Raw genomic sequence first — 12,143 nt, forward strand, 5'->3', positions numbered from 1 at the left:
GCCACATGGTGCCGGTGGGGTTATGGTATGGGCAGGCATAAGCTACGGACAATGAACACAATTGCATTTTATCGATGTCAATTTGAATGCAGAGAGATACCATGATGGAACCTGAGGCCCATTGTCGTGCCATTCATCCACCGCCATCACCTCATGTTTCAGCATGATAATGCACAGCCCCATGTTGCAAGGATCTGAACACAATTCCTGGAAGCTGAACATGTCCCAGATCTTCCATGGCCTTCATACTCACCAGACATGTCAACCATTGAGCATGTTTGGGATGCTCTGGATCGACCTGTACAACAGAGTGTTTCAGTTCCCTTCAATATCCAGCAACTTCACACAGCCATTGAAGAGCAGTGGGACAACATTCCACAGGCCACAATCAACAGCCTGATCAACTCTATGCGAAGGAGATGTGTCACGCTGCATGAGGCAAATGGTGGTCACACTAGATACTAACTGGTTTACTGACCCACGCCTCTACTTTTTTTGTAATGTATATGGGGACCAACAGATGCACACAGTGCATTCGGAAAGTATTCAGACCCCTTTTTTCCCCACATTTTGTTACGTTACAGCCTTATTCTAAAATTGATTAAATGAAAAATGTTCCTCATCAATCTACATACAATACCCCAACAGGACAAAGACACTGAGGACACAGCCAAGACAACGCAGGAGTGGCTTTGGGACAAGTTTCTGAATGTTCTTGAGTGGCCCAGCCAGAGCCCGGACTTGAACCCAATCGAACATCACTGGAGAGACCTGAAAATAGCTGTGCAGCGACGCTCCCCATCTAACCTGACAGAGCTTGAGAGGATCTGCAGAGAAGAATGGGAGAAACTCCCCAAATACAGGTGTGCCAAGCTTGTTGCATCATATCCAAGAAGACTTGAGGCTTTAATCACTGCCAAAGGTGCTTCAACAAAGTATTGAGTAAAGGGTCTGAATATTTATGTAAAATCCGAAAATAACCCGTTTTTGCTTGGTCATAATGGGATATTGTGCGTAGATAGATGAGGGAAAAAATAAAAATGTAATACATTTTAGAATACGGCTGAAACGTAACAAAATATGGAAAAAGTCAAGGGTTCTGAATACTTTCCAAAGGCACTGTATCTGTATTCCCAGTCATGTGAAATCCATAGATTAGGGCCTAATGAATTGATTTCAATTGACTGATTTCCTTATATGAACTGTAACTCAGTAAAATCTTTGAAATTGTTGCATGTTGCATTTATATTTTGGTTTAGTATAAATCACAGAATACTGAAATTTAACAAAATGCTTGGCATACTGTAGAATCACCGGACTTTCGTCCATAATTATTATTATTTTTTTATTAATTATGAAATTATGAAAAATATGAATGACATTCTACCCATGAGGCCAAAGAAGGTCATTGACTGCAAGAAATGGTTACATAGCTTTATTTTGTTCTCCTGTGATGGGCAATAGCCCTACACAAGGTTTTAAAAGCACTTCAGAACAAGTGACTTCAGAACAAGTGTTACGTCCGTCGTTCAAATGAGATCAAGGTGCAGCGTGGTAGGCGTACATTTTCTTTATTAAAATGTTCCACCAAAAAAAACAATAAACAACTCAACGAACGAAAAGCTTAGGAGTGCAACCCATGCAACAAACAAAGACAAGATCCCACAACTGAAGGTGGGAAAAAGGGCTGCCTAAGTATGATCCCCAATCAGAGACAACGATAGACAGCTGCCTCTGATTGGCCAACAAAGTAACATAAACATAGATTTCCCACCCTAGTCACACCCTGACCTACCAAATAGAGAATTTAAAGCATCTCTAAGGTCAGGGCGTGACAACAAGTGAACGTTCAGCTAATTAATTGTCTCTGATGTAAATGTCCACAGTGAAGTGAGACAGACAGATTTCGCTTCACAGCATTTGTATTATCTAGCTGAAGCATTACCTAATAAGAACATTAGAACAATGATAACGATGTCAATTTCTAAAAGGTAATTGGCTGTGTTCATGTCAACCGTCTGTGCCCCCCCCCCCCCCCCCCCAGGGCCCATGATGGTACAGTAGTAATCTACTGGTTTGGAAAGAAAGGGTGCGTACGAAATATCACACTTATCCCATTATAGTGCACTACTTCGACCAGCGTCTTATGGGCCCTGGTCCATAGTGTACTACTTAGAGAATAGGGTGCCATTTGGAAACAGTGAAAGAGAGAGAAACAGCAACTTCACAATGAGTCATTGATCTAACTAACGAGGCTAATTGGAAGCAATTATGTGGAATTAGGTACTGACTGAAGAGTTATTGACTCATAGTACAGACAGCTAGTATGGAGTACACAATGGATATCACTGAATCAGTAAAGAGAAACTAACAGTATGATATTCAGATTCCCAAATTAAGACTGTTTTCAGGTTTGTTGAAAGATCAATATGATTAAAATTGAGAAGTGTCCTCAAACTGATTTTTCACTGTTTTATTTCTTAGTTAATCATTTATCACATCATGTCTGTAGACCATCAAGTGTGCTGAACAGAACAGAGGTGCCATTTGCAAAGTGAAGGACAGTAGGATACTAGCAGTATTGTGACAGAGAAAATGGCAGATAATGGCAGATCTCTCCTGGATAGTTTTCTGTGTTGTCATATTTGTTCAGAGACTTTCAGAGAGCCTGTTTCTCTGGGCTGCCACCACAGCTACTGTTCCAGCCGTCTGGACACATTCTGGGATCAGACCAGATACAGTGCATTGCAAAAGTATTCATCCCCCTTGGAGTTTTTCCTATTTTGTTGCATTACAACCTGTAATTTAAATTGATTTTATTTGGATTTCATGTAATGGACAGACAAAATAGTCCAAATTGGTGAAGTGAAATGGAAAAAAATTCAAAGTTTCAAAAAATTCTAACAAATTTCAAATGGAAAAGTGGTGCGTGCGTATGTATTCACCCCCTTTGCTATGAAGCCCCTAAATAAGATCTGGTGCAACCAATTACCTTCAGAAGTCACATAATTAGTTTAAAAAAGTCCACCTGTGTGCAATCTAAGTGTCAGATGATCTGTCACATGACCTCAGTATATATACACCTGTTCTGAAAGGCCCCAGAGTCTGCAACACCACTAAGCAAGAGGCACCACCAAGCAAGTGGCACCATGAAGACCAAGGAGCTCTCCAAACAGGTCAGGGAGAAAGTTGTGGAGAAGTACAGATCAGGGTTAGGTTATAAAAAAATATAAAAAACTTTGAACATGACACGGAGCACCATTAAATCCATTATTAAAAAATGCAAAGAATATGGCACCACAATAAACCTGCCAAGAGAGGGCCGCCCACCAAATCTCACGGACCAGGCAAGGAGGGAATTATTCAGAGAGGCAGGAAAGAGACCAAATATAACCCTGAAGGAGCTGCAAATCTCCACAGCGGAGATTGGAGTATCTGTCCATAGGACCACTTTAAGCTGTACACTCCACAGAGCTGGGCTTTACGGAAGAGTGGCCAGAAAAAAGCCATTGCTAAAATAGAAAAATAAGAAAACATGTTTGGTGTTTGCCAAAAGGCATGTGGGAGACTCCCCAAACATATGGAAGAAGGTACTCTGGTCAGATGAGACCAAAATGTAGCTTTTTGGCCGTCAAGAAAAACGCTATGTCTGGCGCAAACCCAACACCTTTCATCACCCCGAGAACACCATCCCCACAGTGAAGCATGGTGGTGGCAGCATCATGCTGTGGGGATGTTTTTCATCGGCAGGGACTGGGAAACTGGTCAGAATTTAAGGAATGATGGATACCGCTAAATACAGGGAAATTCTTGAGGGAAACCTGTTTTAGTCTTCCAGAGATTTGAGACTGGGACGGAGGTTTACCTTCCAGCAGGACAATGACCCTAAGCATACGGCTAAAGCAACACTCAAGTGTGTTAAGTGGCAACATTTAAATGTCTTGGAATGGCCTAGTCAAAGGCCAGACCTGAATCCAATTGAGAATCTGTGGTATGACTTAAATATTGCTGCACACCAGCGGAACCTATCCAACTTGAAGGAGCTGGAGCAGTTTTGCCTTGAAGAATGGGCAAAAATCCCAGTGACTAGATGTGCCAAGCTTATAGAGACATACCCCAAGAGACTTGCAGCTGTAATTGCTGCAAAAGGTGACTCTACAAAGTATTGACTTTGGTGGGGTGAATAGTTATTCACACTCAAGTTTTCAGTTTTTTGGGCTTATTTCTTGTTTGTTTCACAATAAAACATATTTTGTATCTTCAAAGTGGTAAGCATGTTGTGTAAATCAAATGATACAAACCCCCCAAAAATGCATTTTAATTCCAGGTTGTAAGGCAACAAAATAGGAAAAATGCCAAGGGGGTGAATACTTTCACAAGCCACTGTACAAGAACTGTCCGGTCTGTAAGAGGAAATCTTCTAAGGATGCTGTAATTCACTTTTCATTGGAGGAGCTTCCTCACAAAGATGGAGGGAGAGATGGGAGTCCAGAGAAGAGAGTGAAGCAGGGGAGAATACTGTTTCAGAGGAAGACATGTCTAGAATCAGATTTAGAGTCATTTAGAGACAAATGTAAAAACATTGAAAAGACGTACAATGAAATGGTGTAATACTCCAGGAAGCAGCTGGTATCCACAGAGAGACAGATCAGAGGTGAGTTTGAGAAGCTTCACCAGTTCCTGAGGGAGGTAGAGGAGGCCAGACTGGCAGCACTGAGGAAGGAAGAGGAGGAGAAGGGGAAGATGATTGCCAGAGAGATGAAGAACATTCAGGACCAGATCTCTACTCTCACAGAAAACATCACTGCTGTGAAACAAGAATTGCAGAAACGAGAGGTGCCATTTCTCAAGAGCTACAAACACACCCAGACATTCTCCAGAGCCCAGTAGACACTGCCGGATCCACAGCTGGTCTCAGGAGCACTGATAGACGTGGCCAAACACCTGGGCAACCTGCCCAGAGTCTGGGAGAAGATGCAGGGGATTGTCAAATACACTCCTGTGATTCTGGACCCCAACACTGCTTCCCGCTCTCTCTCTCTGTCTGATGATCTGACCAGTGTGAGACATTTAGGCAAAAGGCAGCAGCTCCCTGACAACCCAGAGAGGAACATCATTTGCATCACAGTTCTGGGCTCAGAGGTGTTCAGCTCAGGAAAACACAGCTGGGAGATGGAGGTGGGGGACAACCCTGACTAGTTTATAGGCGTGGCCAAGGAGTCGATCAACAGGAAGGGGGAAGCAGCCACAACCCCAGAGTATGCATACTGGGCTGTGCACCAGAGTAGTGGTCAGTATTGGGCAGGACATGAGACCGTCACTCTGAACAGGAGACCCCAGAGGATCAGATTACAGCTGGACTACATACAGGGGAGTAATGTCACAACAGAATGAAGCTGTTATAGAATTATGCCAATATAGACCACATCCTGTAGCATGTGTCCAGGAAGTTATTTGACAGCTCAATATGATCTACTGCAGCTGTTGCATTGGGTAGTCCATACCACAACCATGTACCTTGAAACATCTTCTATATTATTATTTGTTTAATATACTTGCATGACTGTAGGCCTATTCTAACATTTATATACGCCTAGGCCTATAGACAATTACAATACATACAGATTGATTTTAATGTAGGCTATTGTTTGTAATGCATTGCCATTGCATTTTATATCTGTCATTGAAATCATTGAAATCTACATCATACCCCTTCCACCAAACACAAATAGCTTATTACATCTGCCCGTATTTGGAAGTACTGTACACACGGGTAGTTAATGCGCAGCGCCCAAACGAGGGCAGCGGTGAGCAGCTCTCGCCACAGGTCTTTGGAGCGCTTCACCATTTGCAGTCAAGCGCACTGGGTGAGGAACGATAGAGTACAGTAAGTAGATAGATAGTGGGATAGACGAGGTAAAGCAAGCCAACTTGGTCGCTCGCCTGCCTGCATTCCTTATCAAACCGAAACCTATCCGCCGCGGTACTAGTCTATGTTTGAATCGCCGCAGCTCAGAAAGAACACGCACATTTTGAGATAAAGTACATATCGCGCAGGAGGATCCTAATCAAGCGAAGGAGCGACCGTGAGAGAAGCACGAGATACGGAGACATGGCTGCGACAACCTGTACACGATTCACGGACGATTTTCAGCTATACGAAGAGCTGGGAAAGTAAGCTTATTTATGTTGTGGTAATTTGCATGAATGGGAATGTGTGACTGGCTGACTGTTGTCGTTTGTTTGCGTCAGGGAGCTGTGGGTGCGGGTTGGTGTTGTTACCGTTGTCTTTTCAACAGCAGCGCAAGTCAAGGGTGACATTTGGCTCAAAATACTATTTTCTCTCTCTCAATTTAATTTAAATTTAATAGGCTTTATTGGCATGGTAAACATATGCCTACATTACCAAAGCAAGTGAAATAGATATTAAACAAAGTGAAATAAACAATAAAAAATGAACAGTAAACATTACACTAACAAGTTCCAAAATAATAAAGACATTTCAAATGTCTCTCTCTCATTTCTCTCTCTCTCTCTCTCTCTCTCTCTCTCTCTCTCTCTCTCTCTCTCTCTCTCTCTCTCTCTCTCTCTCTCTCTCTCTCTCTCTCTCTCTCTCACACACACACACACTCTCACAATAAATTATTGTTCCCTGCGCTCTTTAAAAAAAGTAGGAAAAACTATCCAAAAATGTATCCAGTAGCCTACTCTGGGCACTATAGCGCGTCGGTTGGCGAGCTACACTGCTCTCCAAATCGCCCCTCTCTCTCTCCCGGTCCCGCTATCAGCCGGCAAAGCGACCCGAGAGAAAGTGACATTTTGAGCTGTCGAAGAGCGGAGCGGCAGTTTGGCGTAAATAATGTGGAACTGGCCTTTTTCCCTTTATCCAGATTACGACCTCTCACTTTCGGTTATTTGACAATTAAATAATCTCCAAAATATCGCTATTTTTAAAACTAGACATAGAAAGTTGGTTGCAATTTCAATTTAATCCACCAGAAAAGACAGAACAAATATTACAACAAATATTATGTTTCAATTCCAATATACTAATTGATTAAAAAAAACATGTTTTTGAGAGAATAAAAAAAAGGTAGAATCTTTCTAAATGATATCATAAATAAAAATGGTGGAGTTCTGTCACACATGCAGCTAACAATATATGGAAATGTCTGCTCTACCCCAAATTACAACCAACTAATTGCCGCATTACTGCAAATATGGAAGAGGCAGGTAGAAGGGGGAGAAAGTAAGGAACTTGTCTGCCAGCCCTGCATTAAAGACATTAAATTGGTTAAAAGAAAACTGTGATAAATAAAAAATGTATACCAGTTTCATTTGAAGACCCCAAAAAATGACAGCTGTGCAATATAGATGGCAAGATACAGTAGTTAGGAAGAGATGTTCGATGTACCATTCCATGGAACATGGTTTATTAACTGATGCACAAAATAAGGGCGGATTCAAAACTCTTGAGTTTTCCATTTAAATTATTATACAAAATTCTTGCAACCAATAGAATGTTATATACAGTATATGGGGGATACAACCATCCCAGCTCTTCATATTTTTCTGCAAAGAGACAGATTCATTAGATCATTTGTTTTGGTACTGTCCATATGTAGCTTGTTTTTGGTCGCAGGTTCCAATAATGCCTGAACAAATGCAACATTTACCTGGAGCTAACATGCTGACCACACCGCTAGCGTTGCAAAACACATTTACACATACAGTTGAAGTCAGAAGTTAACATACACCTTAGCCAAATACATTTAAACGTACATTTAAAGTTTTTCACAATTCATGAAATTTAATCCTAGTAAAAATGTCCTGTCTTAGGTCAGTTAGGATCACCACTTTATTTTAAGAATGTGAAATGTCAGAATAACAGTAGAGAGAATGATTTATTTCAGCTTTTATTTCTTTAATCACATTCCCAGTGGGTCAGAAGTTTACATACACTCAATTAGTATTTGGTAGCATTGCCTTTACATTGTATAACTTGGGTCAAACGTTTCAGGTAGCCTTCCACAAGTTTCCCACAATAGGTTGGGTGAATTTTGGCCCATTCCTCCTGACAGAGCTGGCGTAACAAATGTTCTATAGGATTGAGGTCAGAGCTTTGTGATGGCCACTCCAATACCTTGACTTTGTTGTCCTTAAACCATTTTGCTACAACTTTGGAAGTATGCTTGGGGTCCATTTGGAAAACCTGTTTGTGACCAAGCTTTAACTTCCTGACTGATGTCTTGAGATGTTGCTTCAATATAACCACATACTTTTCCTGCCTCATGATGCCATCTATTTTGTGAAGTACACCAGTCCCTCTTGCAGCAAAGCACCCCCACAACATTTTTATTTATTTATTTTAATTTCACCTTTATTTAACCAGGTAGGCTAGTTGAGAACAAGTTCTCATTTGCAACTGCGACCTGGCCAAGATAAAGCATAGCAGTGTGAACAGACAACAACACAGAGTTACACATGGAGTAAACAATAAACAAGTCAATAACATGGTAGAAAAAAGAAAAAAAGAGAATCTATATACAATGTGTGCAAAAGGCATGAGGAGGTAGGCAATAAATCAGATAATTACAATTTAGCAGATTAACACTGGAGTGGTAAATCATCAGATGATCATGTGCAAGTAGAGATACTGGTGTGCAAAAAAAGCAGAAAAGGAAATAAAAGCAGTATGGGGAGGGTGAGGTAGGTAAATTGGGTGGGTAGTTTACAGATGGACTATGTACAGCTGCAGCGATCGGTTAGCTGCTCGGATAGCAGATTTTTAAAGTTGTTGAGGGAGATAAAAGTCTCCAACTTCAGAGATTTTTGCAATTCGTTCCAGTCGCAGGCAGCAGAGAACTGGAAGGAAAGGCGTCCAAATGAGGTTTTGGCTTTAGGGATGATCAGTGAGATACACCTGCTAGAGCGCGTGCTACGGGTGGGTGTAGCCATCGTGACCAGTGAACTGAGATAAGGCGGCACTTTACCTAGCATAGCCTTGTAGATGACCTGGAGCCAGTGGGTCTGACGGCGAACATGTAGCGAGGGCCAGCCGACATGATGCTGCCACCCCCGTGCTTCACGGTTGGGATGGTGTTCTTCGATTTGCAAGCCTCTCCCTTTTTCCTCCAAACATAACAATGGTCATTATGGCCAAACAGTTCTATTTTTGTTTCATCAGACCAGAGGACATTTCCCCCAAAAGTACGATCTTTGTCTCCATGTGCAGTTGCAAACCGTAGTCTGGCTTTTTTATGGCGGTTTTGGAGCAGTGGCTTCTTCCTTGCCGAGCGGCCTTTCAAGTTATTTCGATATAGGACTCGTTTTACTGTGGATATAGATACTTTTGTACCTGTTTCCTCCAGCATCTTCACAAGGTCCTTTGCTGTTGTTCTGGGATTGATTTGCACTTTTCGCACCAAAGTACGTTCATCTCTAGGAGACAGAACGCGTCACCTTCCTGAGCTGTATGACGGCTGCGTGGTCCCATGGTCTTTATACTTGGGTACTATTGTTTGTACAGATGAACGTGGTACCTTCAGGCGTTTGGAAATTGCTCCCAAGGATGAACCAGACTTGTGGAGGTCTACAGTTTGTTTTATGAAGTCTTGGCCTATTTCTTTTGATTTTCCCATGATGTCAAGCAAAGAGGCACTGAGTTTGAAGGTAGGCCTTGAAATACATCCACAGATACACCTCAAATTGACTGAAATGATGTCAGTTAGCCTATCAAAAGCTTCTAAAACCATGAAATAATTTTCTGGAATTTTCCAAGCTTTTTAAAAGCACAGTCAACTTAGTGTATGTAAACTTCTGACCCACCGAAATTGTGATACAGTGAATTATAAGTGAAATAATCTGTCTGTAAACAATTGTTGGAAGAATTACTTGTGTCATGCACAAAGTATATGTCTTAACCAACTTGCCAAAACTATAGTTTCTAAAAATACATTTGTGCAGTGGTTGAAAAACGAGTTTAAATGACTCCAACCTAAGTGTATGTAAACAACCGACTTCAACTGTACATGTTGTTCAGTTATTGCACCCACACTGCTCGCGTGCCTCAGCGAGAGTGTTTGCGTGGCCAGGCGCTAAAACAGAAATAGGTTCTATTTGTGACGCTCAACGTGCTGCGAGTCCTGCCTCTTACGTGGGTGATTAAAAGATGAACTGACGGCCACACTCCAGTCAGTTGTAGTAATGCACCGTAAAGTTGGTTGTCAACCACCATATAAAGTCCAAAGAAGTAAAAAAAGAAGCCTGAGGAAGGAGGAGAGATGACATGAAAGGAATTCCGTTTTTGTGGATTAATTGTCAGAGTAGAGGACCTTGTGCATTTCAGGTAAAATGACAACCCAATGTTTATATCCCAGCAAGCTAGCTAGCTAAAGTGCCATAAATGTTTAATGCTTTTCGACCTGTCCCCAAATTAATATAATTGGTTCAGAGTTTGTTTTCATATTTCATCCTGCGTGTCCTGATCATGTCTGGTGTGGGGGTACAAAATCAACATGTGTGCGATGGCGTGGTCAGCATGTAACTCTGCAAATAGCACTGCAGAGTGGTTTGAAAAGTCATTGTCAATCGGTCAATAATATAATAATACTCTTAGCAAAAATGTTTATCTTTAATTTACGAAATGTAGAAACTATGAGAACAGAAAGGTTCAGAACTTTTGTGAAACATCACAGCACAGTTGAAAAACATATGGCAAATAGAAATCAATACTGGATGGTGTTCAGAGATAGATGGGAGGGGTTGAGGGTAGCTGAAGGATGGGACTAAAAACAAACAAAATATAACTATTGTTAAATATACTGTGTTTGTAAAATGTACAGCGCCTTCGGAAAGTATTCAGACCCCTTAACTTTTTCCACATTTTGTTTCGTTATAGTCTTACTCTAAAATTGATTAAATAAAACATTTCCCTCAGCAATCTACACACAATACCGCATAATGATGAAGCGAAAACAGGTTCATAGACATTTACAAAGTATTGACTCAGGGGTGTGAATACTGATGTAAAGGAGATATTTCTGTATTTAATTTTCAATAAATGTAAAAAATATTCTAAAATCATGTTTTCACCTAGTCATTATGGGTGTAGATGGCTAAGAAAAAAAAGCATAATTATATCAATTTTGAATTCAGGCTGTAAAACAACAACATGTGAAATAAGTCAAGGTAAACTAATGGTCAACAACATTTAGGCTTCTACTTCCAGCTTATACATACTATATACAGTGATTTTGGGAAGTATTCAGACCCCTTGACTTTTTCCACATTTTGCTACATTACAGCCTTATTCTAAAATTGATTCAATCATATTTTTCCCATCAATCTACGGTACACACAATACCCTATAATCACAAAGAAAAACAGGTTTTTAGAGACGTTTGCTAATTTATTAAAAATGAAAAACTGAAATATTATATTTCCACAAGTATTCAGACCCTTTACTGAGTACTTTGTTGAAGCACCTTTGGCAGCGATTACAGCATTGAGTCTTCTTGGGTATGACGCTACAAGCTTGGCACACCTGTATTTGGGGAGTTTCTCCCATTTTTCTTTGCAGATCCTCTCAAGCTCTGTCAGGTTGGATGGGAGCGTCGCTGCACAGCTACTTCATGGTCTCTCCAGAGATGTTCGATCCGTTTCTATTCCGGGCTCTGGCTGGGCCATTCAAGGACATTCAGAGACTTGTCCCGAAGCCACTCCTGCATTGTCTTGGCCTCCTGTTGGAAGGTGAACCTTCACCCCAGTCCTAGGTCCTGAGCGCTTTGGAGCAGGTTTTCATCAAGGATCTCTCTGTACTTTGCTCAGTTCATCTTTCCCTCAATTCTGACTATTCTCCCAGTCCCTGCCACTGAAAAATATCCCCACAGCATGATGCTGCCACCACCATGCATCGCTGTAGGGATGGTGCCAGGTTTCCTCCAGACGTGACGCTTGGCATTCAGGCCAAAGACTTCAATCTTTGTTTCATCAGACTAGAGAATCTTTTGGCAAACTCCAAGCTGGCTGTCATGTGCCTTTTACTGAGGAGTGGCATCTGTCTGGCCACTCTACCATAAAGACCTGATTGATGGAGTGATGCAGAGATGGTTGTCCTTCTGGAAGGTTCTCCCGGAGCTCTG

The 12,143-nt window shown here is 41.4% G+C and overlaps 1 protein-coding gene and 1 pseudogene across 18 annotated transcripts in view; both read left to right on the forward strand.

Annotated features, from left to right (window-relative positions):
• The first annotated feature begins 2,338 nt into the window (after window positions 1–2,338).
• On the forward strand, window positions 2,339–5,394 carry LOC139546005 (zinc-binding protein A33-like; annotated as a pseudogene).
• A 422-nt stretch (window positions 5,395–5,816) lies between these two features.
• Window positions 5,817–12,143, forward strand: part of LOC139544995 (calcium/calmodulin-dependent protein kinase type II subunit beta-like) — a 151,963-nt gene continuing 145,636 nt past the window's right edge. For 8 of the 18 annotated variants that reach the window (XM_071352279.1, XM_071352280.1, XM_071352283.1 and 5 more), the window contains exon 1: window positions 5,819–6,174. In XM_071352279.1, coding sequence (XP_071208380.1) covers window positions 6,113–6,174 — 62 coding nt within the window. In that variant the 5' untranslated portion in view covers window positions 5,819–6,112. Of the gene's footprint in view, window positions 6,175–12,143 lie in introns of all 18 variants that reach the window. The other 10 variants (XM_071352291.1, XM_071352294.1, XM_071352298.1 and 7 more) reach the window with 4 other exon arrangements.

Source organism: Salvelinus alpinus, chromosome 19 (genome assembly GCF_045679555.1).
Source record: "Salvelinus alpinus chromosome 19, SLU_Salpinus.1, whole genome shotgun sequence".
In the NCBI taxonomy this organism is placed as follows: domain Eukaryota; kingdom Metazoa; phylum Chordata; class Actinopteri; order Salmoniformes; family Salmonidae; genus Salvelinus; species Salvelinus alpinus.